General features: G+C 35.8%; 1 protein-coding gene across 2 annotated transcripts in view; it reads left to right on the top strand.

Moving 5' to 3' along the window:
* The window catches only part of CLCN3 (chloride voltage-gated channel 3), a 90679-nt gene that overhangs the window by 41105 nt on the left and 25212 nt on the right, over positions 1–24362 (top strand). For both annotated transcript variants that reach the window (XM_044681438.1, XM_044681439.1), the window contains 5 exons: positions 12045–12202; positions 14183–14282; positions 16959–17146; positions 17988–18110; positions 19040–19246. In XM_044681438.1, the coding sequence (XP_044537373.1) occupies positions 12045–12202; positions 14183–14282; positions 16959–17146; positions 17988–18110; positions 19040–19246 (776 nt within the window). The remainder of the gene's footprint in view (positions 1–12044; positions 12203–14182; positions 14283–16958; positions 17147–17987; positions 18111–19039; positions 19247–24362) is intronic.

The raw sequence follows: 24362 nt of genomic DNA, 5'->3' as shown, positions 1-24362 counted from the left end.
AATCCACTGTGCCACCCAGCTGCCCCACACCTAATTTATTTATGATTTGACTCTTTATATTTAAGTCATATACCCATTTTGAATTTATCTTGGCATAGGAATTAAGATGTTGCTCTAAACTTAACTTTTCCCATACTGTCAAATTGATATTTTTAAATAGGTCTGATCATATTACTCCCCAATTCAAGAAGCTCTTGTCATATCTAATTGCATCTAGATTAAAATACAGACATTTCTGGTATTTGAAATCTTATACAATCTGGTTCTAGTCTACCTTTCTGCATTTTACTTTCCCATCAAACTGGCCTCCTTGCTCTTCTCTTTTCTGTTTTCTGCACATTGGATTATACTTACAGTATACTTAGAATATATATGGCATACTTATAGAAACCCCAGCTTTCTTCAAGGTTGTGCTTAAGTACAGTGTGTCCCACTGTGGCTACTAAGCCAGTAAGATCTTGAGAGGTTTTACCACAGTTGGGCAGAAATGGCTTGTATGAACATTTGGGATGGAGAGGTTTCTAAACTTATACGTTTCCTGTTTCTTTGGAGCTACTGCAGTTCTGCATTCCATGGCTTCCTTCTTGCTGCATGTAACATGTTATTGGACACACATGTCATTGTGCACACCACCCAAAATGCTTTTTCTTCTCAACTTTGTCTCTTGAAATCTAACTCTTCCAGGCTCAGCTCAAGTTCTACCACTGAAGTAAAGGGCTTTTCTGATTTCCCCAGTTGTTTGGATCAAAGGATCCAAATTCCTTTGTGTGCATGTTTTTCCCCCATCGGAATGTTTGGCTCTTTAGGGCAGGTGTTGTTTACATTTCTATTTTTATATTCCAAGGACCTTTGAACAGTGTCTGGTATGGGTTGGCTCCTAAATGTGGATGGAATTAACTTGAAACACATATGGATGTGTTTCAATGTGTATCATTCAGAGGGAAATATTCTACCTGGTAGATGGCAATGTAACAACTGGATGGCAATGTAGTCATTCCCACATGGATGTGGGAGTAGTTACCTTCACCAAGATAAGTATACTCTGCTACTGATAAGATCACTCAGGGAGATAAGGAGAAAAAGGAAAGGACTCAGAGTCAGGTAACAAGAACAGTAATTCTTTGGAGTTTACAGATAAGGGATGGGAATGAAGATTGGAGATGATGGCATAGGTTCTGCTTTTTCAGACTATTACACTGCTCTAACCTTCATTTCATCCCTTACCAGCCTTGTAGTCCAGCTCTTCATTATTGTTTACCTTTTTTTTTAAATAACCCTTATCTTCTGTGTTAGAATTAATACTGTATCAGTTACAAGGCAGAAGAATGATATGGGCTAAGCAGTTTGGGGTTAAGTGACTTGCCCAGGGTCACACAGCTTGGAAGTGTTCCAAGACCAGATTTGAAAACCTAGGACTTCCTACCTCCAGACCAGGTTCACTATCCATTGAGCCATCTAAGCTGTCACTGCCTTTTACTTTTGAATCCCTTGGCCATTTATCAAACTCTAGCTTTTGATTACTCTGACTACCCACTCTTCAGCTTTCTCCACTTATTAACTAATCTCTTAATTGCCAGTTCTTAAATGGTATTTTCTCAGTTCTCATTCTTCTGGACTTTTAAGTCTTTTGACACTGTTGATTACTCTCGTCTTCAGTATACTCTTTCCTTTCTGAGTTTTTGTCATGACCTCTCTCCTGATTTTCCTCCTACCTGTCTAATCATTCGTCCTCAGTCTTCTTTGCTAAATCTTTATCAAAGTCATGTCCTTTAATTGTGGTTGTTCCACAGAGGTCTCTACCTTTTACTTAATTTTAGAGAATACAGTTTAGTTATTAGCTAATACTTAAATACTTTAGTACGTTTATGATCTCTTTAAGTGGATATATTGCCATTCTCTCTATCATACAGACCCCAACTCATCTATCCTTTCTTATTTTCTGTGTTTCTTGCCCACAAAATGAGGGGGAGACTATATTCTCAGTCTTTTTACAGTTGCTAGATATTATTCCCCTCTTGTCTTTCTCCCAACATGACCAGTCCACTTCATTTTATAATCATGTTTCTTTGCTGACACCCCTTATATGTAAGGCATGTATCATTGGAAATATATGGGAAACTATCAACTTCCAATGGTACAATATTTATTCAGTTTAACTATTAAAGAGTTTAAAAATTAATGATTTATTTATTAAGGTATTTGCCATTTAATAAAAACTTTCTTTGGAAATATAAAGTACTCTCTAGATATTATAAGCAAAAGAGATGATCAGATGGCAGACTATATTACTGATAATATGTCTGATTTGCTTTTTTTAATCTTAGTCATAGGAAGATGCTTCATTACATCTTGGCAGACATTACTGGTCAGATTATCCTATAATCTCTTTCTATTTTTATCTCAAGTATTCTGGGAGAGGCATTTTCAGTTGTTATGCATACTTTCATTAGTTGCAAAATTGTTTAGAACCATGGTGAGAAATTTGCCCCCTTCCTATCAGTTTAGCCTCTAGCAATAAATGTTACATAAATTTAACTATTATAATTGAAACTTCAGATGATCTTTTTATTGAGCTTCAGGATAATAGTCTGTCTTTGTATTATTTATGTAACTGTTTACACTGCCATTAATATGAAATAAATTTGGATAGAAGAAAGAGTCCAGGGCTCCTATGGGTTTTTTTTTTGTTTGTTTCATGGACCCCTTTAATGTCTGATAAAGCTTTTGGATCCCCTTCTCAGAATAATATGTATAGATTTACCAAAGAAACCACTTATTGAAATATAGTTATTAAAATATTTGCAAGAAACACCAGTTCTGAGAGGCTTCAGGTTTAGAGCCCCTGATCTAAGTTTGAGTATCCTTTAAATATTTTAGCAAGAATATCAGTCTTTTTCATTATACGAAATTGTGTATAAATTAAACATTTTCAAATTTAGCCATTTTATGATTTCAGTTATTAGTACTTAGTCTTATATTGTGATTTTTTGATTGTTACAATTCTGACAGTTTGTGGAACCAGAATTGAATTGAATAGGAGAGAGTGTAGGCTAGATTCTAGCCTTTGAAAAATTACATAATACTTTTTTTATTGACCCTAAATCTTTTCCATGAAATTGAAGCTCATCTCTCGGACAATGATAAGTATTCTTGAGATGATGCTGTTATATCTAGTAGTCATGGAATGCCATGCATTTAAAATTGAGGATCATAAAAAACGACAGTAGAGTGAGCATGAGTAGACTATAACATATTATCAACAAAGATCTGTGTAAAAGAAGCTGCATAAAGAATAACATTGGAAAGATAGATATGATCATTAAAGAAGGTGGGCCAATTTAATTTATGGGAAAACTTACCTTTCAGTGGAATTGGCTATATGCCAAGAAATAAATAAATTTCCTAATATTTTGGTGTTATATAACTTGCTGAAGATTTAGGGCAGGACATGGACAAGAGCTACACTTGGAAAGAGACATCCATGATCCTTGTGTATGTGAAAAATTATGATTCCGTTTACTATGCTCTAAGAATTCAACTCTTAATTCTTTTGTTTGTGATACTAACATTTGAACTAATTTGACATTTCCTTTGTCCTATCTCCTTTTCTTTAAGCATTAGAGGTATGAGAAGAAGGCTTATTGAAAGAAAACAAGTTTAGCATTTGTTACTCCTTTTTTTAGTACTTCCATCTCCTTTTGCACTTTGTATAATATTTCTTGTCCGTTTTCCATGTTAAATCAGCAAATATCTACCCCTTAAAAACGTTTATACTATTTGGGAAAACAGGGCTGCCCTTTTATTGATATGTAGTGATATGAGCTTTTTCCTTATAGAGTATTGATTGTTGTAGTGGGCATTGTGGATATAGCACATGTGCCTCCTGCATGCCTGCATGTGCATGTATGTGCGTGTGTGTGTGTGTGTGTGTGTGTGTCTTTTAATTCATGTGATTTCATTTGACATTTCTGGAACTATGTCAGAAATTACACTTAGGCTTCAAACTGGAAGACTGTAAGAGGGAGATTTTAGATATTTATAGATATATATTTAAAGTGTGGCCGCCAGGAATCAACAATTCAGGTTGATTCCGTAATTAAATTATACCCAAGTCAGGATCGGGTTTAAGGTAGTTTGTTTACAATTAGGAGGGTAAAAGGTAGGGAAATAGAGAGAGGGAGAGGCTAGTCCAGGCCTGCAGAGGTCTGGATGGAGAGAGAAGGTTAAAAGGCTAAATAAATTAGGCTACAAGCCACAAGGCCTAGCAATCAAATAGGGTAGAGCCTACTTAAGGTAGTCTTGGAAAAATGCCAAGGTAGGCCAAGGAAGTCAGCCTAACTTACCCATGTGACTATTCAGAGTAGAAGCTGCCTGAGGTCTCCCTGGAGATCCTTCAGCACCAAGTTCAAAGTGGGAACTCCCTAGCAGGAAGTAACCAACATACTTAAAGAGAAAGTGTCTTTCATCACTTCCTGTGGGTCCACCTCTGATTCAAGTGGACAAATGGCAGCCTCCACACTGATTTGGACTGCCCAAAGGGCCGCCCCTTGTTCTTGATTTGTTACTTATTGTCATGTGTGGGTAACTCATCTCCCCTCCCTACTATGGGAGGTGGGGATGATATCATCTCTATGCCTAGGATAAGTAGAGTTTTGACTATGAATGGGCTAGAGCTAATTCTATTTACACAAGACCTACCATCTTTTTATATGAACCTGGTTAAAAAGCTCCTTGCAAACTCTCTCAGACTATTGGTGAAACCCAAGCTTATATGTGACAGCAATGTAATATGACAGATGAAAAAGCTAATGCCATCTTGGACTCTATGGAGAAGCTTATCTTCAAAGAATAAGGAGGTCCTGCTACTCTCTACCCAAGTCAGACTATATATGGAGTAGTGTTTGGTTCTAGGACCACATTTTAGGAAAGACATTGAGAGGAATGAGGATCTTGAAATTTCTCAAGTTCTAGCAATATGGAGGTAGGTTGAAGAAACTGAGGATATTTATTTCACCTGAGGAATAGACAGTATGATGTTAGCAGTTTCAATAGTGTCTGATTCTTTGTAATCCCATTTTGAATTTTCTTGGCGAAGATACCAGAGTGGTTTTCAAATTTCCTTCTTGAGCTAATTTTATAGATGAGGAAACTGGGTTAAGTGACTTGCCTAAGATCACAAAGCTAAGTAAGGGTCTGAGGCTAGATATAAGCTCAGCAAGCTGTGTTAATTCTAGGCCCAATGCTCTAACCACAGTGTCATCTAGCTGCCCACAAAATATGATAATGTTCTCTTAAGTATTTGAAAGGTTTGCAACTGAAAGAGGAATGAGGATTAGAGGGTAGTATAGTGGGGGGGGGGGGGAAGTAAAAGCCCTTTCTGACTCAGAAGTGCTGCAGAATTATACCAGAAAGATAATATGTAGATTTTATTTGTAAATAACCTTAAGGTATAGTTACTCCCTGTGTTGTAACCACTACTTAACATATTTGCCCATCATTTTATTGCTTCTTTGAACTCAGGGTATCAACAGAATTTGAGAAAGACACCCGGCACTTTGCCTAGGTGTGCTTTAGTGAATTTATGAAAATCACATGGGACAGGAAGGCTCATGGAATGAATTGCTATCTGGATCTTGGGAGGAAAAGACTGTGTGATAGAGTAGAAAGAGTAACTGAATTCAAATTTTACCTCTGGCACTTTGTGATCTTAAGCAAATCACTTAATTTTCCTGGGCTTTATTTTTCTTTACTGAGATGAAAGCAGCTGGGTAGCATCATAGATAGAGAGCTGGGCATGGAGTCAGGAGGGTCTGAGTTCAAATTAGGACTTGGATATTTATTAACTGTGTATCCTTGGGCAAGTTTGCCTCAAATTTCCTTATTTATAAAAATGAACTGAAGAAGGACATGGACAAGCCACTCCAATATATCTTTGTCAAGAGAACTCCAGATGGGGTTGCGAAGAATTGGACATGACTAAGAAGACTGAAAAACTACAACATGAGATGAGGATACTGGTCTAGTTTGCTTTTTTGGGTTTCTTCTACTTTTGGATCTAGGATCCTATGAACTAATAGGTATTGGGTTATTTAATAAATTGGAATTTTAAGAAAGATTGTTAGATAACTTTATGAGCTGTTAGATATCATATTACAACCAAAAGTTATTTTAGAAAACAAATGTCCAACATTTCCTATTCTTTAATAAGTTTTACCTATTGTTTCCACCAGTGTATTTCCATTTCCCCAGTCCTTGGAACTCTCATCTCATTTTCATTAATGTAATATGCTCTCAAAGAATATTGCCAATTGTTGTTCTCTAATTATTTACCAAAACATTAGAATTATAGAGCAAGAAAGAAGCGAGCCTTAGACATCATCTAACCCTTTTCCCTCACTTAACACACGAAGAAACTTAGATCTAGAGAGATTGTATTTGCCCAAGATTAATTTGTGGGGGAACCCAAATAAAAATCTGAACTTCTGGATTTTCAGTCTGGTGTTCTTACTGACCTTCATTTTGAATATCTGAGCATTCTAATCCAGGTCCCCATCCCCATTCCATCTTAGACTGTGGTAACTTTTTCTTTGCCGCATTTCTTTTTTGTTTCTGCAATCCATTTTCACCCAGTAATGTGAACAGTTTTATGGTTGTTCATACTGTATTTCTGCTCTTTTCTGAAATCTTTAATAGCTTGTGGTTGCTTTCAATATAAAATTTGAACTCATTCTTGAATGCTTCAAAATTGCTTATAACTAGATGATCTCTTATCTGACTCATTTGAAACTATTCTAACCAATATCACCTTTTAAAAACTCCATTTCCAATTCAGTTATTTTAGTCTGTTAGCTCAATTTTCAACATTTATCATAATAATTATAAAAGCTCTTACCAGTGTGGTACTTTACAGTTCATGGAGGGCTTTTCTTAGAGAAAAGTTCAATAAGAAAGAGCACTGACTGATTTTAGAACAAGAAAACTTACATTTGATTCTCAAACTGATCTTGTGTGTTCTCCAAATGAGCCACTTCGCATTCTGATTTCCTTACCTGTAAAACAAATAATAATTGTACTATTTGCCTGACAAGAGTATTTCGTGTAAGATGATGATAACCATTTAATAAACATTTTGTGTGAGATGATAATAATGATAGCCCTTTGAGATAAGTAATATTTGTCTGTAAATAATCTACAGCTTGGAGAAATTGTGATTTGTAGTTTTACAACATAACAAGTGGCAAAGTTATGGCTCCAATTTCTTTAGTCTTTTGACTATCTCATGTCTCATCCTTCAAAACTTTACATAAAATTAACCTCAGGATAATTGTTTTGGTCCTATTATCATTTTGCAGGATTTCCTTCAAGATATATATGTAAATATAAATGTTAGTAATTATTTAATTTTTACTGATTGTCATTTGCATTTTTATGTAATTTATTTGTCTCAGATAAAAATCTTTTGAGGTAAGAGTATTTAAAACTTTCTTTACCTCTTAGAATTATAGTCTTATAGAATGGTGGAATTGGATCAGACCTGAGAGATATATCTGTTCTGATATATTCTATTCACAAAACAGGAAGTTAGTGGCAAATTCAGTGTCTGCACCTAGATCTCCTGGGCTCTGCTGCTAGGAAGATAAAGATTATATATCTTTGAGACAAGGGTAATTAGAGAAAGTGAGGAGGGGGACAATTGGGAGATTCTGAGGTTTGACTGATGGGCTGTCATTAACCCCAGTCTGTGTGGTACTTTGATGTCTGGGGTGCAAGCAAAAGGTATACACTGTCAGTAATATATTTGTGGCAAGAATTCTTGATGTTTGAGGTGTAAGCAGAAAGGTACATATCAGTGAGGAGGTAAGTTATGCATAACCGTGAGAAGTTACCATGTCTGGAGGATGGGCTGAAGGTGCACATTTATATAAGGGGCTCAGATCATAAGTGTATATAGGACAGTGATGTTGAATCTTTTAGAGACCATGTGCCATGTGCCATGTCCCTCTCTGTTTCTTACAGGGATGGAAGTGCTCCCATTGGGCTGCTGGGCAGAGGGGGAGATAAAGTGAAAAAATGTCCTCAGGGTAGTGGAGGGGAGAAGGGAGCAGCTCCGATCAGTCCCTCTGCCTTTCTAGTAAGAAGCTCTGCTGGACTGCAGCTCACATGCCCACAGAGAGGGCTCTGTGTGCCATTTTTTGGCATGTGTGCGATAAGTTTGTCATCATGAATGTATAGGACATATCTTCCTTACATCTTCCTTACAGATCTCAGTGTTTACACAGCTGCCTCTTATTGCACCTGGGCTCTCTCTGGCAACTTTGCATTCCTGAAGTCAGAGGCCAGGCTGTTTATCATGTATCCTTTAGGGCTCAGGGGTCTCCATGATTTCTAGGGGGTCTCAGGTTCCACCATGTAACAGTCAGCAGACTGTTGTATAGATGAATAAAATAAATTGTTCTTTGTTGTTAAATAAAAATCTATTCACTGAAAGCATCTTCTGGATAATTGGATAGCATTATCCTTTTTCTATGTGGTTTTGATTCCTTGTACTGTCTTTATAGTTTCAGAGCTTTTAATTCTATATAGTTTGGAGTTTGTGAGATTTGATATGGCAACATCTATCAAAATATAGTTCTTAATTTATTATGAATCACTGTTGTTATCTGAAGAGCTGTGGGTAGCAGATTTATCTGTGGTGATCTTCTGGGTCCATTACTGTTTATTTGTTGAGTTTTAAAGGCTATTATAGTTTGTATTTGTAGTTATATTTGTAGTTGTATTTTAATTCTAGTTCTTTTACAGGAAGCCTTCCTAACCTCTCTTAATTCTATTGCCTTCCTTCTGTTTATTGTTTATTATTTATCATGTATAGTGTGTTGACCTGAAAAAATACAGAACTACCAGCATAGTTATAATAAAGGTTTTTAATGGGAGCCAACAGATAATAATCTGGGAGGCCATATAGAATGAGATAGCACTGGGCCTTCTACTGTACTGCAGAAAGGGGGATGATATTAAATAGTTTTTTGAAAGTGTAGAGACCACAGCTAGGTCTCGTGAGTTCACAAATGGGGAGAGGGAGACTTAATAGCTGGAGGCTAACGTTACTGAGGAATGGGTTTCTTCAGGTTTGATTGTCCTCTTTCTAAATCAATCTTCAGGCCAAAATGAATGTTGTACTCAAAATCTATTTTACTTTTGAAGATGCAAGTCCTTTGAAACTAAAGAATAATAACAATAATAATATCACTTAGGGAGCCCTAACAATCACTGTAGATTTGGCAAGTAAATAGTAAAAACTTGTTCAACATATAATAGGAGTTGCAAAAATTCAGCACCTAATTATTAGCTAAAAAAACATGATCAAGTGGTTTACTAACCTTTACAAATAGACAATAAGATGACCAATCATTAAACATTAAGAGCCTACACTATGTGCCAGGCCTGATACCAAGTGCCAGAAGAAACAATCCTCTGCCCTCAAATGGAAGGGGGAAACATGCAAATGTATACAAAGCATGCTACTGATGAAGTTATTTTTAACTTAATCCTCCTATAGACTTGTCCAGATTGTTAAAACAAAGAATTAAAAATAAAGACAATAACTGAACTGATTGAATCTCTCTTGTCTAATTTCCAGAAAACTATACTTTTGGCCTGAAGATTGATTTAGAAAGAGGACAATCAAACCTGAAGAAACCCATTCCTTAGTAACTTTAGCCTCCAGCTATTAAGTCTCCCTCTCCCCATTCAACTATAACATGAATATTTTCTAATATAGTGACATGTAGAGTGCCATTTAAAAAATGATAAATTTATATTAAATATATACATATAAATTCATTTTAAATTTTTATAATTTTTTTAGAAATGGATAGTACTCCTGATAGAAAAATGGAAAAGTAGTTTGGCATAAAATAGATATATAATGCCATCTCATAGCATATTTCATAATAAACTAACACATAGAGATCTTGTCCTCCTTGTATAGGCAATTATTATCTGTTGGAACACTTACTATTTATTGATCTGTGTTAATGAACACCCTTAAAAATTACTTTTTCTCAGAGCAGCTAGGTTTGTCAGTGGATAGAGTCAGGCCTGGAAATGGGAGATTTGGGGTTCAAATGTGACTTCAGACACTCTCTAGCTGTGTGACCTTGGACAAGTCACTTAAACTTCATTTCCTACTCTTTTGCCCTAGAACAGATACTTTGTATCTGTATAGCTAAGGAGATTTTTGTTATTTTTTTTAGTGTCCCTTGTAGCACAGGTTGAGAAACAAGCACCATGCTGTTTTTTTTTTTTTTTTAATTTTTTTTTTTAAGTATTTTTTTTTTTTTAAACCCTTGTACTTCGGTGTATTGTCTCATAGGTGGAAGATTGGTAAGGGTGGGCGATGGGGGTCAAGTGACTTGCCCAGGGTCACACAGCTGGGAAGTGGCTGAGGCCGGGTTTGAACCTAGGACCTCCTGTCTCTAGGCCTGACTCTCACTCCACTGAGCTACCCAGCTGCCCCGCACCATGCTGTTTTATTAGTCATTTTCTCCTTATATTTTACTCAGTTTTGCTGGTTAAGTGATTCTGGATTATTAGACTCTTTTATTTTCTGATATACAGTACTCAAAGCTCTCCATTCCTTTAGGACAGTCACTCTCTGTGGGCACTCAGTTGCCCTTCCCCACCCCTCAATTTGTCATTACCTGATGACATTGTTTCACATCCCCCCCATCCTTCTATCTGCTAAGCAGCCAAAGGGAACACATAGGGGGTAAGGTGGGTGGCTCACAGGCGACGGAGCTGGAGGGAAGTGGAATGCTTGGGCCACTCTCCTCCTCTTCTCCAAACACTCTGAGGACATTCCTTACTTCTCCTACCCCTCCACCCAGCAGCCCAGTGGGAGCTCTTTCTCATTGCTCTGTGTGAGGTAGAGGTTGGGGCATGGCATGCAGTCTTGGAGTGGGGTGGAACATACACAGGTGGGCACACTTGGTCCGGGTTGGGGCAGGGTCTGGTACTTTGTCTCTAAAAAGGCTCACTATCACTGGTTTAGGCAGAGTTTTGGTCTGGATGTTGGCTTGAACCTAGAACTGTAGATGTGTGTTTGTGGGGTGGGGCAGTGAAGGGCCTAGTTTTGGCTTGGGCTGTACTGTGTGTAGCTACTTGCTGGTTGTGCTCCCCTCTCACCCCAGTGACCCAAGATGCTCTCTGCCTACCTTTCAAGTTGTTCTATGTATGAAAGTTGCTTCACTTTACTTACATGTTGGTTCTTTCACTCATTATTAATTTTGAAGTGTTATTTTAAGGTTAGTTGGAGAGAATTCTCATAATGATTCGAGCTTTCCCTGTTTCTACTCTGCCATCTTGGTTCTGCCCCCTCTATAAATATCCCTCATACTGCTTCTTAATGAATTCTAAATTCAAGCAATTTGGGGGGGGGGGATCTGTGAATGTAAAACATGTACAAATACATTTTTACACGAGGAAGATTGTGCTGTCAGCTCTTACCAGAAGATACTGATTATTTTCATTGTGGGGTTGGTTTTTAATATATTTGATTTTTGATTTTTAAACCTTGACATTAGGTATAGATTCCAAGGCAATAGAGTGGTAAAGGCTAAGCAGTTGAATTTGTGACTATCCATTGAGCCTCCTAGCTGTCCCTGATTTACTTACTTATAACCAGCATTTTAAGTACCAGAAGGACAAAGGTTGACATAATACTAAGCAACCAGAGAAGTAATGTGTAGTGGAGAGGGAGTTGATGGTATCAGGAACTTTTGGATTCACCTCTCTAACACAGTAATCCTGGGTGAATCCCCTACCCTGTCAGAGCCCCTGGTAACTAAGGGTATAAATGGCAGAGGAAGGGGCATATGCATTAGTTAGAGAAGTTCTCTATGTCAATGTAATAATAAATATGGTTTATCCCCACCCCCTCAAAACCTTTTATTATTTCTTTGCTTATGAATAAGCTTATACAATATTTCATAGATAGTCATCGACTTTCTCAAAACCATTATTTTTTTATTCTTTTTTCTCCCTAGGAACACATTATACAATGACAAATGGAGGAAGCATCAACAGTTCAACACACTTACTGGATCTTCTTGATGAACCCATTCCAGGTGTTGGTACATATGATGACTTCCACACCATTGATTGGGTTAGAGAAAAATGTAAAGACAGAGAAAGGCACAGACGGGTAGGTGATATAATTTATAATAATGTTTTGTTGCAATATGCTTAAAATGAGCTTAATTTGAATATTTACTTTTAGCCATTGACTTTGTGACTCTCCCTCTTCTTTCTACATAACAAATTTTGCTTATGTTCTGCAGCCATGATGCCATTTTAAGATAAACTTTTCAAACAAAATGAAATTTATAACCCCTGTGTAATGTAGTTTTCTATAACACAAAATTCTGTAAGACACCAACAGTGTTATAAAGCCTAAAATCAATTTATCAATAAAGGAAAATAGTTTCTTGAAAATGAAATATGGCTAATACTTGTGATGCCTTTATGGATTTGTGACTTCATCTGTGTAGGTATTCTGCCTTGAATTTGTGGTTCAGAACTCCTTTCATTTCTTGCCACTCTCTGATTCTGAGTCTATTGGGGCAGAGGCAGGGAGTAAGTATTGTTCTATCCACTTATTACTTCTCAATTTTATTACTTTATATTAGGATGCCTTTGATGCCTCTCCTTGGGCTGTTAGTAATATGCTACAGCTTACCTGTGCCTACTGCCTATCCATTGCCCTTTAGGTTACTTGTAAGTCACATGTCATATGTATAAAATACTGATTTGGATTTGGAATTGGAGTGTTATTTATAGAGTTTGTTTGCCATATTGATTCATGTTTACTTTTGAAACATCAGGAAATGGACAGTTGGGCAATATCTGAGAAGTTTTCACCTAAATAGGGTTCTAAAATCAAATGTAAACCAAAAAAGGGCACATGTCATTGATGTTTTATGAATGTGGTATCTTGAGAACCATAGACAAACACTAGTAAAAATCAAATGCACACTCAGATTTAGCCATATGATTACTAAGAATTGTGGTTAGAAAAAGAGAGAGTACTCTGTAACTTTAGGGGGAGAATAATGTCTGTTTTCAGAAGATAATCAAGTGTAAATTAGGTATCAAATTGCCTATATCACTGAGAGATACTTCATAAAGACACAGTCTAGATGTAATTTAATGTGATATCTAATTAAACACTGTAGTTCCTCTTGCTAAATAGAGAAAGCAACATAGTACTTTAAGGAACAGTTATCAGAGCTGGCCTAAGTTGATTAGTAATAATAATAATAATAAATAATGATAGCCCTTATATAGTGCTTCAAGATTTACAGAGGCCTTACAAATGGTATCTCATTTCATCCTCACAATGACCCTGACTCATAAATGCCATTATTATTATTTTTTGAAACTGAGGCAGCGAGGTTAAGTGACTTGCTCAGTTACACAGCCTATATTTGAATTTAGATCTTCTTGACCCCAAATCTAGCACTTTATTTATAGCATTGCATCATGTAGGTGTTTCTTAGTAACAGAGTAGAGAGTAATAGCTCCATCCAGCTCTCATGGCCCTCTGGTCTTTATTGGTTGCATTCAGTTTAGTCTGAATTTCAATGATATACTTCTGGCTTTGTGATGGCTTAATTTTCAGGTCACACAGGTCTAGTAGAACAAAAGAAGGTTGAGTAAATTTCTAAGTACAGCAGCACAACTACTTATATTTATAATTTAAGAAACATTTATCTAATGCTAGCTTTGTGTGAGACACTATGTGAGACACTGGGCACAGAGGCAAATGAAATAGTTGTTGCCTTCTAAGAGCTTGTCTTGTACTGAAATATAGATGTTTTGGCTTTTATACTTGAAAATAATGTGATTACTGGGTGAGTGCTTGTGTGAGATGTGCCTGAAAAGATGTGTATAACCGTTATGTATTCCTGAGTGTATGTGTTTTGGGGTATATATGTATGTATGTATGTATGTATGTTTTCTGGTTTGCAAAATTTGACACTACTTACTAGATATTTGCTCTTTTCATTTGTTTTGTTCAGAGAGAGCTATTCAGTTTCTTCTGGATGAAAAATTAACTAGTAGAGTTTTATTTTGATTTCTGTTTGCAGTTTGAGAAATGAAGTTTAAACATTTTAAATTTCAGATCAACAGCAAAAAGAAAGAATCAGCATGGGAAATGACAAAAAGTTTGTATGATGCTTGGTCAGGATGGCTAGTAGTAACACTAACGGGATTGGCATCAGGTAAAAATGTTTTTTAAAAGGCTTTTCTGCATTTTGGAGATAGAAATAATTCTTTCCTGACTTTATGTTTTTTAATGCTTTATCTTTATTTTATTTTAATAACAAATTTCCACATAAGCTTTCAAAGTTAAAGGATTCATGTTGTCTACCTCCTTTCTTCCCTAACCCCTCCTGGAGTTGACAAGCAATTCATTCTGAGTTATACATGTGTTATCATGCAAAACACATGGACTAGTAAATTTTAAAAACATTTCTCCTTTAAATCCAGTTCTCAAAAAATTTATTTTCAATGCAACTGTAAATCAATTGCCGATCACTTCTTACTACTAAGGCACTAATTGCTGCAAAAGTAATCACTACCGTATTATTCACATTCTAAAAAAGACATGTTTAATATTTATTTTATAATTACACTAGAATATTCAATGATATAAATGTAAAAGTCAGCATTTAAATCACTAGAATATTTTCCTTAGAATTCTTATTTTAGAAATTATAGTGTCACTGTTCTTTAGTATTCAACATTCAAATGTCAATTATTTTCTCTTTGAATCTCCTAATAAGACTTAAGGATAATCATTACTTCATTTTTGTATAATTCAAACATATATGTATTCGTTCTTTTATTTATTTGTTTGTTTGTTTATTTAAGCCCTTACCTTCTGTCTTGGAATCAATTCCAAGACAGAAGAGTGGTAAGGGCTGGGCTCTGGGGGTTAAGTGACTTTATGCTTTATTTTTTAATGGATTTATTATTTCATTGATGTGGAAGTTTGTTTCATTGTATAAATTATAGTCTACACACCCCTTTCTGGGAGATACTTAGAAATACTTCATGGGCGGGGGGTCCATTCAACATGTTGGGGACTCATTTTGTCTCTTTAATGTTACAGAGCTAGATACATGTGCCCTCAGTCCTTTCCCCTTCCACTTTCACAGTGATGGTATTTGAGTGACAGAGAAGGGGTCAGAATGTGTGAATTGAATTGATTTTAGTAGTCTATGGAAATCCCTGTCTAGTGACCAGAGACATTACAGGTAGAACTGAATCATAATCTTGTTGACAGTCTCACTGTAAAATCAACCAGATGACTTAAGGAAATTACATGTAAATGGAAGGATGCTCACAAGTTTTCTCCTGAGGGCCAAATAATAGAATTGATTTTATTTTGTATCCAAAGGCAGCACGAAATATCATTTCATTAAACTCTTGATATATATGGTCATTTTGTATTGCATTGGTCATGATGAGCAAAAGGAAATCAGATAATTTTACCTTTATGAATTAGCATCTTGCAAGGGATGAATTCTGTGTAAAACTTGATAAAAAGGATTTCCAGACAAATCAGTATATACTTTAATACTTGGCAATTTCAGTGCAAAGGTGTGAGGATAGGAGAGAATAATGAAAAGTAATGGCAAACATATGTCAAGATTAGGAAGCAAAAAAGAAACAGAGGCTTATAGTTAATAAACTGCCAAGAAGTTTGATGCTGTAGTATCATGAGCACTTGATCTACATAAATAATTTTGTGATAAAGAAAATCAGAATTGGAGAAAGGAGATTGCCAGATGGGCTGCTAACATTTCCTTCAGCAATATACTAGCTCCTTGGAGCAGTGAGGAAAGAGAGGAGGGAAAGAACTTGAATCATGTAACCATGGGAAAAATATTAAAATAAATATTTACCAAAAAAAGAATATACATATATATATGTGTGTGTATATATATATATATATACTAACTGTGAAGCAGTTGCTACAGCAAGGAGGTCAAAAAATGAAGGGGGTAAAAGAAGGAATATATAAATTTCCAGGGTAGTAAACAGAATAGTTGATTGCCAACTTCTGAAGTCACTAGTATTTCTGAAATGTATAGGAAAGATTCAGGTATGGGCATGAACTCGATTTTCTACTGCATCTTTTGACTCTTCTTAAATTTAGGGGAGTAGTTCACATCTTATCTTACTAGAATAGATATTTCCCCCCCTCCTCTCACATTCTTTTTGACATATATTAAAGCAAGCCATGCTACATGGTCTAAAAATAGGGTATATTTTATGAATATGTAAGTTATAGGAGGTTGGAAATTCATATCATAATGCTAGGGTCTGACCAACAGCAACTTGTTTGTGGTTTTTTTTTTGTTTCATTTTTGAAAAGTAGACCATATATAGATTAAATAGTGGGTGAAGTAATTATTAAAATATACTTACAAACAAGAGTGGATAATTTCAGCTAAGAAATAGAATTTATCATAAAGTTAGAAATCTATGACAGTTGTAGCTCTCTGTTAGAAATTTGAATAGAAGGTTGTTGTGCAATTGAGGACTGAGAGAAGAAAGGTTTTTGCTTGAATTTTGGAGCTCAAAAATGAGCTTCCCCACCAAAATTTTGTCACATAAAGTTAAAATCCTAGTTGTTAGAGCAATTTAAAAAGTACACATGGAAATCAGAATTTAAATCCATCTAAAGCTTTCAAATCTATTTAGTAATTGAGCATAAAGGTGCTTATATATGAAAAACAAACATTGGAGATATAAAATATTAAGAGTTAGGGTATGAAATCTTAATTATTCAGAGTAAAAATAATAAGTAAGGTGCAAAACTTGACATAGTACCCTGCAAAAAGGTGTTGAGCAAATATTTATTGAATGAATTAATACTCTTTTATTAGGAGCATTGGCCGGATTAATAGATATTGCTGCTGACTGGATGACTGACCTAAAAGAAGGAATTTGCCTTAGTGCATTGTGGTACAACCATGAGCAATGTTGTTGGGGATCAAATGAAACAACATTTGAAGAGAGAGACAAATGTCCACAGTGGAAAACATGGGCAGAGTTAATCATTGGTCAAGCAGAGGTAAGTCTTGTTCTCTCTCAGGAATAAATAGTTGATCAAAGGACCTATATATGAGATTCTGTACAAGACAAATTGTGAAATCCTAGTTTTAATTACTTCTAATATAGCATCATTAAAATTACAAAAACAACTTGAGGAGAAAGTGAATCACCCAAAAAAGAGGTAAAATAATTAACTTCCTCTAAGAGATACGGGAAATTAGAAAAGTCAGATCATTGCTATGATTAAAGAATACATTTTTGACTGCTTTTATTAATAAAGAATGAAGTTAGCAGTTTAAGTACTGTGTAAACATATGTATATGTGTTTTAAAATACTTTTGTTTAAGCATGTGTGGAAACTAAAAATAAAACAATTAATAGTTTGGCCAATGGCACACTTACTGCTAATAGAACAACAGGTACTTACTTGGCCTAATTGAATGGATTTGTGCTTAAGCCAGGATTTAGAATTAACTGTAGCGGTACTGCATTCTGCATAAATAATGAACTATGGCAGTATAGTGAATAATGTTACCATGTTTCTAAGTTCTGTTTCTACTGAATAGTGTGTGGGGGTGCAGCAGGTGTATGTGGGTTAGGCAGAGTGGAATACCTGTCCTGACCGTCATAGGCCTGAAGAAAGGAAAGACACCCTGGAGAAATTGACTTGGGTGTCTTGGTGTATGGATATATAATCCTTTTGAAAACTATGTTAGTTCTAGGCTTCCTATAGATCTTCCATCATGATGAAACGAAACCAGTCATTTTCTAATGCTACAAGCATTTGCTTTTGTGTTAGTGGATGCAATATTATTAGTTTAAATTCATTGAATACTGAATTGTTTGGGTTTTTTTTTCAGGGTCCAGGTTCTTACATAATGAACTACATAATGTACATTTTCTGGGCTCTGAGTTTTGCATTTCTAGCTGTTTCTCTGGTGAAGGTATTTGCTCCATATGCCTGTGGCTCTGGAATTCCAGAGGTAAGATATGCAGAATTTAACAGCATTAAAAATTTAGCAATATGTTAGGATGGATAACTTCTTGTCCTTTAGAACTGTGTTTTCTTAGAAAATGATTTGCTAAATATAAGATAAGCTTATATAGAGCTTTTAAAAGTTAAAAATGACTTAGACATTAAAATAATCATGTACTATTTATTTACTCTTTAGACTTCTGATTGCCTTTGGTGTTTAACTGTGATAGCTAAGAATTTTTTTTTATTTTCAATTTAGCAGTAATAGAGCAAATATAATGCAGTTATTTAATGCAACAGATAATTTTTTTAAAAGCAAAATACTCAATTTTACTTAGTAATGTGAAGTAACATGTATTTCTTCTCTTAATTTAACCAGTATAAGAACCCTTGTCCATGCTATGCTTACAGCTGCTATTTATACATTCGCACATTAGGTCTAGAATTTAATAAAAATGTGTCTGTGGCAAACACTTCTAATGGCACTTTTTGTCAACATTGTTGTAGAGATGTTATACTTCTGCATATATTTATGACTAAACTTTCTATAAATGTCTTAATTTCCTGAGGGGGGAGGGGAACCAACAAAACTTAACTCTTGACAAAATTTCAAAAATATCTTAAGTGTAATTTATTGATAAGAGTAATATCCAAATTAGCATTTTCCTAGCTTAAAAAAAATGCAATATTCCTGACATTGAGAGTATTAGGTCACTTTACTACAGATAACTTATATTCATTCTTTGTAAGATCATATCACAATCTTTGCCATCTTGGTAAGGAATTAGAATATAATGTTTTTATTTTTATACATACAAACAATATTAAAGGTATCAGACTACCAAATATAATCTAAAAAATATTTAATATAATTTGTAATAAGTAAAGCAAAATAATTTTCTGAAATAAAATTAAATTTGTTTCTTTTTCTTATAGATTAAAACAATTTTAAGTGGATTCATCATTAGAGGCTACTTGGGAAAATGGACTTTAATGATTAAAACCATTACATTAGTCCTGGCAGTAGCATCAGGTTTGAGTTTAGGGAAAGAAGGCCCTCTGGTTCATGTTGCCTGTTGCTGTGGAAACATTTTTTCCTACCTCTTTCCAAAGTACAGCACAAATGAAGCTAAAAAAAGGGAGGTAAGTGCTTTATGGTATTCACTTATTCATTTGGTAGAAAAAATCTTTCAAAATCCAGCCTCAGACACTTCCCAGCTGTGTGACCCTGGGCAAGTAAATTGACCCCCATTGCCCACCCTTACCACTCTTCCTCCTATAAGTCAATGCACAGAAGTTAAGGGTTTAAAAAAAAATCTTTCATATCCCAAAGGCAGATTTCAATAATTCCTGAACAGAATAAGGATCTAAGATTACTATTTATAGCAGGTAAGCCAATATGACTGGATTGTAGATTGTGTTAAGGGGAGATAAAGCAGGAAGACTGGAAAGTTTAGTAGGGCCAAGTTGCAAAGATTCTTCAAAAAAAAACTTTATGTGTTTTATCTTGCATTTAATAGAGAATTTGATCCTAAAGTTTATTGAGTAAGAAGAATTCATGTTTTTGGGCTTATGCTTCAGGAAACTCATTTTGGTATCTATATAGGGGAGGAATAAATTAGAAGGCATTGAAATAGTATAGGCAAGATATTGTGGCTGTATGAGTGGAGAGAAGGGGGCATAGATGAGAAATGTGAAGATAGAAATAAGATTGGTGAATGGATAAGTGGTTGAATGTGCGCCAGTTGTTAAAAAAGACAGGTTATGATATTGAGTGATTGGACAATAATAGGTAAATTTAGAAGAGGAGAAGTTTGGTGGAGAAAGATAATAAGTCCTATTTTGGTCATGTTGAGATTGAGATGCCCATGGGACATCATTTTCAAAATGTCCAATAGTTGGTGATGCAAGACTAGAGCTCAAGAGAAAGACTTGGATAGATTTTTGGAATCATCTGCATAGAAATGATAATTGAACTCATGGGAATTGATATGATCATCAAGTGAGATAGCATATAGAAAAAAAGAGATCAGCACTGAGTCTTGGGGAATGCTCACTTAGTGGGAATGGCATGAATGAAATTTGAGCCAAGGTTTGACTGAGATGCAGCAATCAAAAAGGTAAGAGGAGAAATGAGAGAACAATGTCACAAAAACCTAGTTAGGGGAGAACATTTTGGAAGAGAAGAGAAACATAAACATGAATGTCAGATGTTGCAGGGAAATCAAAAGGGATGAGGACTAAAAAACATTGATAACTTTGGAAAGAGTAATTTTAGTTGAACATTTCATTCACTCAAGCTTATCTTTTGAGTATTTTGTTTAGAAGTAGTTGTTTGTATATTACCACTTCCATGAGTCGGTTTGTGATCTCCTTGAAGGAAGTAAATGTTTTTCTCTTTTTTTTAATATCTAGCACTTAGCACAGTGTCTGGCACATAGTAAGTGCTTAATAAATGCCTGTTGACTAGAGAGGGCAGCTATAATGCTTTCTGGAGGGCATACTTGCTGTCATCCACTATAGTTTGTTACTAGAAAGGCAGAGGGTCTTGGGCTGTGGAACTGCTCCTCTCTCCCCTCCCCCCCCCACACCCTCTCTACCACACCTGATGACATTTTTTTGCATCCTCTACTCCTCAGCCTGGCAGCCAGTGGTAATACACAGAGCGTAAGGTAGGTGGGCTCACAGGCAGCAGAGCTAGAAAGAAGTGGAGTGCTCTGGCCACTCCCCTCTTCTTCTCCTCTATACTCAACGAGGACATTCCTCACTTCACCTGCCCCTCTATCCAGCAGCCCAGTGGGAGCACTTCTTCCCTCCCCTATCTGGGGTAAGGGGAGTGGTGGCACAGGCTGCATACAGCACTTGGTCTGTGGGTGGTGGGGCACAGTACATAGTCTCTGGGGGCAGGGAGTGGGGCATGGCATGCCATCTCTAAAAGGTTTGCCTTCACTGCTTTAGAGGGTTGATAGTTCTTGAGGCTTTTCTCACATTTCTGCCTAGTTTTAAAATCTAGGTAGTTCCTAGGCTTCCCAGGTTCTAGAGACAATTTAGACCCAAACCTGGATTTCTGATGTCTTTGGAAGAACTCCTAGAACCAGAAATTCTCTACCCTGCCTCTATAGTTTAAACTTGAAGCCTAAGAGTGTATCCTAGAGAGGTTCCTCTGGGTTTTTATGCTGTGCTAAGAAGGGTCCTTGTTGGCCACCAGAGCCACTCATAGCATGCTTGGGAAAATCAGCAGTTTACATTCATCTGGTCTGTTACCTATATTATTGCTAGTTATAAGATGTGTAGAATCCTTTTGTAAAGTGTTCATTGGAATACCTAGAAACATTTTTTTTCTCATTTCAGTCAGCAGTGCATTATTTTGATTAGTACTCTAGTCTGTCTTTGCCTGATTGCCTTCAGCTCTTTAAAGTATATTCACATTTAATTCCTTTTAATTTTGATATCTCTGCCTGTATTTTTATTTGTGTAACCAATGTGGAAATTGAGGCACACGAGAGATTAAATGAATTGTCTCCTTGCTTGTAAGTGGCAGAGACAATGCTGGAACTCATATCCTCTTGCTTCCAATCCTTTGTACTTTCCAATATACATAGAATCTCAGAATTGGATGGCAGCCACCCAGCTCATCAGAACCTTCTATTCACCTAGGCTTTCAAAGTTCTTAAAATCTGGCTCCAATCTACCATTCCAGGCTTGCTAACATTGGTTCCCTTTATGTACTCTGTGTACAAGCCTGTAGGCTTGTCTGCTGTTCCCTTTATCAAACATTCTCTTTAATGACTAAATGCTTTTGATCAGGCTATGCCCCAGGCCTGGAATATAGATTTTTATGTTTATTTTCTTGAAGAATGATTCTATGGACAGAGACTCTAAAAGGGAACAAAGATCAAAAGAGATGAAGAGCTCTCAGAAATCAGTATATGCCATAACTGTGGCATTCGTTGTAAATGGAAAGAACAATAATCTTCCAAATCAAAATTGACTCTGAAAATATAATGACCAAGCTTGGCCCCAAAGAAGAGAAAGAATGTGCTTCTCTTTCCCTTCACTGCAGCAATGGATAGATGACCAGGGGTACAATATGAATTTTGTTCATTAGTTTTGCTGAACTGCCTTTTTCATTTCTCTTTTTATTCTTTGTTGCCTTTTAAAAAAATTTAAATTCTGGAACTTAACAAACAGCAAGAAAATGAGCCTGCTATATAATAGGAAAAGAAGAATGTACATGAAACAGTGAATTTGTTACATAAAGCTTGCTTTTCCTCTTAAGTAAATCATAAATTTATCCTATAACTTGTAGAGCTATCTTCCTTGTCCTGATCTTCTGTTCTCTTATGTACTTTTATTTTTAAAAAATGCTTCAATGACTCTCCTTCTCTATTTTTGGCAACTCTGTTGTTAGCTCTTCACCTCTCACCCAAGCTTTCCCAGTTTAAAGAAGAAAAAGAAAAACAACCCTTATAAGAAATATGAAGGGACAAGCAACACAATTTCCTACATTGGTTATGTCCAGAAATGTACTTCACTTTGCATCTTGAATCCATTACCTCTCTTATAGGAGGTGGGAAACCTGCTTCTTCATTAGTCTTCTAGAATTATGATTGGTCATTGAATGTAGTTTTTCAGAGCTATTTTTCTTTACATTCTTATTTTCATATAAATTGTTCAACAGGCTCTACATCAGTCCCAGGTTTCTATGAAACTATTCTTTTTTTTTTCATTTATTATAGTCAAAATAATATTCCACATAGTATTCCAGTAATGTTCACATACCACTTGTCTGGCCATTCCCTTATTGATGGACACCTCCTTAGTGTTTAGTTATTTGCTTTAGCAAAAAGAGTTGCTATAAACATTATACAAATGAATTCCTTTCCTCTATCTTTCAGCTTATGGTCCACAGTAGTGGATCAAAGGATATATACAATTTAGTGATCTTTAGTCCATATTTTAAAATCGTTCTCCCAAATAACTAAGTCAATGCATAGCTTCATTAATAGTATGTTAATGTGCATGTTTTCCTACAACTCTTCCAATACTTGCCATTTTCTTTGATTGTCATCTCTGCCAATCTGATAGACATGAGATGAAACCTCAGAGTTGTTGCATTTCTTGAATTAACTGTGATTTTGGACATTTTTTAATTTTGCTGTAGAAAGATTGGGTTTCTTCTTTTAGCCATTTGTTTGTTTGGAATGACTCAGGTGCTTAGTTCCTTGTGTATCTTTGATATGAGATCTTTATTGGAAACCTTTTTGTAATGATTTTCCCATTTAACAGTTTTCCTTTCTAATTTTAACCACATTAGATGTTTTTGTGTAAACACTTTCCAGTTTTATATAATCAGCATTTGTCAGTTTTATTTTCAATGAGTCTACCACTTCTTTGGTCATGAATTATTCTCCTGTCTAACTAGAGGTGATCTACCTCCTAATACTATATTTTGTTGATGTGTTGGCTTGTTTTTGCTCAGCTGTTCTTTTCTTCTCCCCAGAAGGGATGCCTCTAGGGGAGAGAAAAAAGGGAAGGTTATATTTGGAAAGGAAGGTGATATGAAAACAACAGATTCTAATTAAAACAAAAAACAAAACCCTTACCTTCTGTCTTAGTATCAACTATAAGATAGGAGAGTGGCAGGGTCTTGGTAATTGGGGTTAAGTGATTTGCCTAGAGTTATAGAACTAGGAAGTGTCTGTGAGGCCAGATGCAAATTCAGGTCCTTCCAACTCTGGCCTGGTACTTTATTCCCTATATTATCTAGATGGTCCAAAAGATACTAATTTTTTTTAAACCCTTACTGTGTATTGGCTCCAAGGCAGAAGAGTGGTAAGGGCTGGGCAATGGGAGTTAAGTGATTTGCATAGTCACACAGCTAGGAAGTGTCTGAAGCCAAATTTAAACCTAAGACCTCCCGTCTCTAGGCCTGGCTCTCAATCTATTTTTAAACCTTTACCTTCTATCTTAGTATTAATACTGTATATTGGTTCTAAGGCAGAAGAGCAGTAAGGGCTAGGCAATTGGGTTCAGGGGACTTGCCCAGGGTCACATAGCTAGGAAGTATCTTGAGGTCAAATTTGAACCCAGGACCTCCCATCTCTGGGCCTGGCTCTGAATCCACTGAGCTTACCCAGCTGCCCCCTCTTTTCTTCCTTCCCCCTTCCCAGAGATGGTAAGCAACTGAATCTAAGCAATATATGTATTATAATACAAAACATACTTCTATATTGGTCATTGTTGTAAGAAAATACTC

This window comes from Gracilinanus agilis, chromosome 6 (genome assembly GCF_016433145.1).
Source record: "Gracilinanus agilis isolate LMUSP501 chromosome 6, AgileGrace, whole genome shotgun sequence".
Taxonomy (NCBI): domain Eukaryota; kingdom Metazoa; phylum Chordata; class Mammalia; order Didelphimorphia; family Didelphidae; genus Gracilinanus; species Gracilinanus agilis.
Note: the sequence above shows the minus strand (reverse complement) of the source record. Positions and strands in the feature narration are given on the sequence as shown.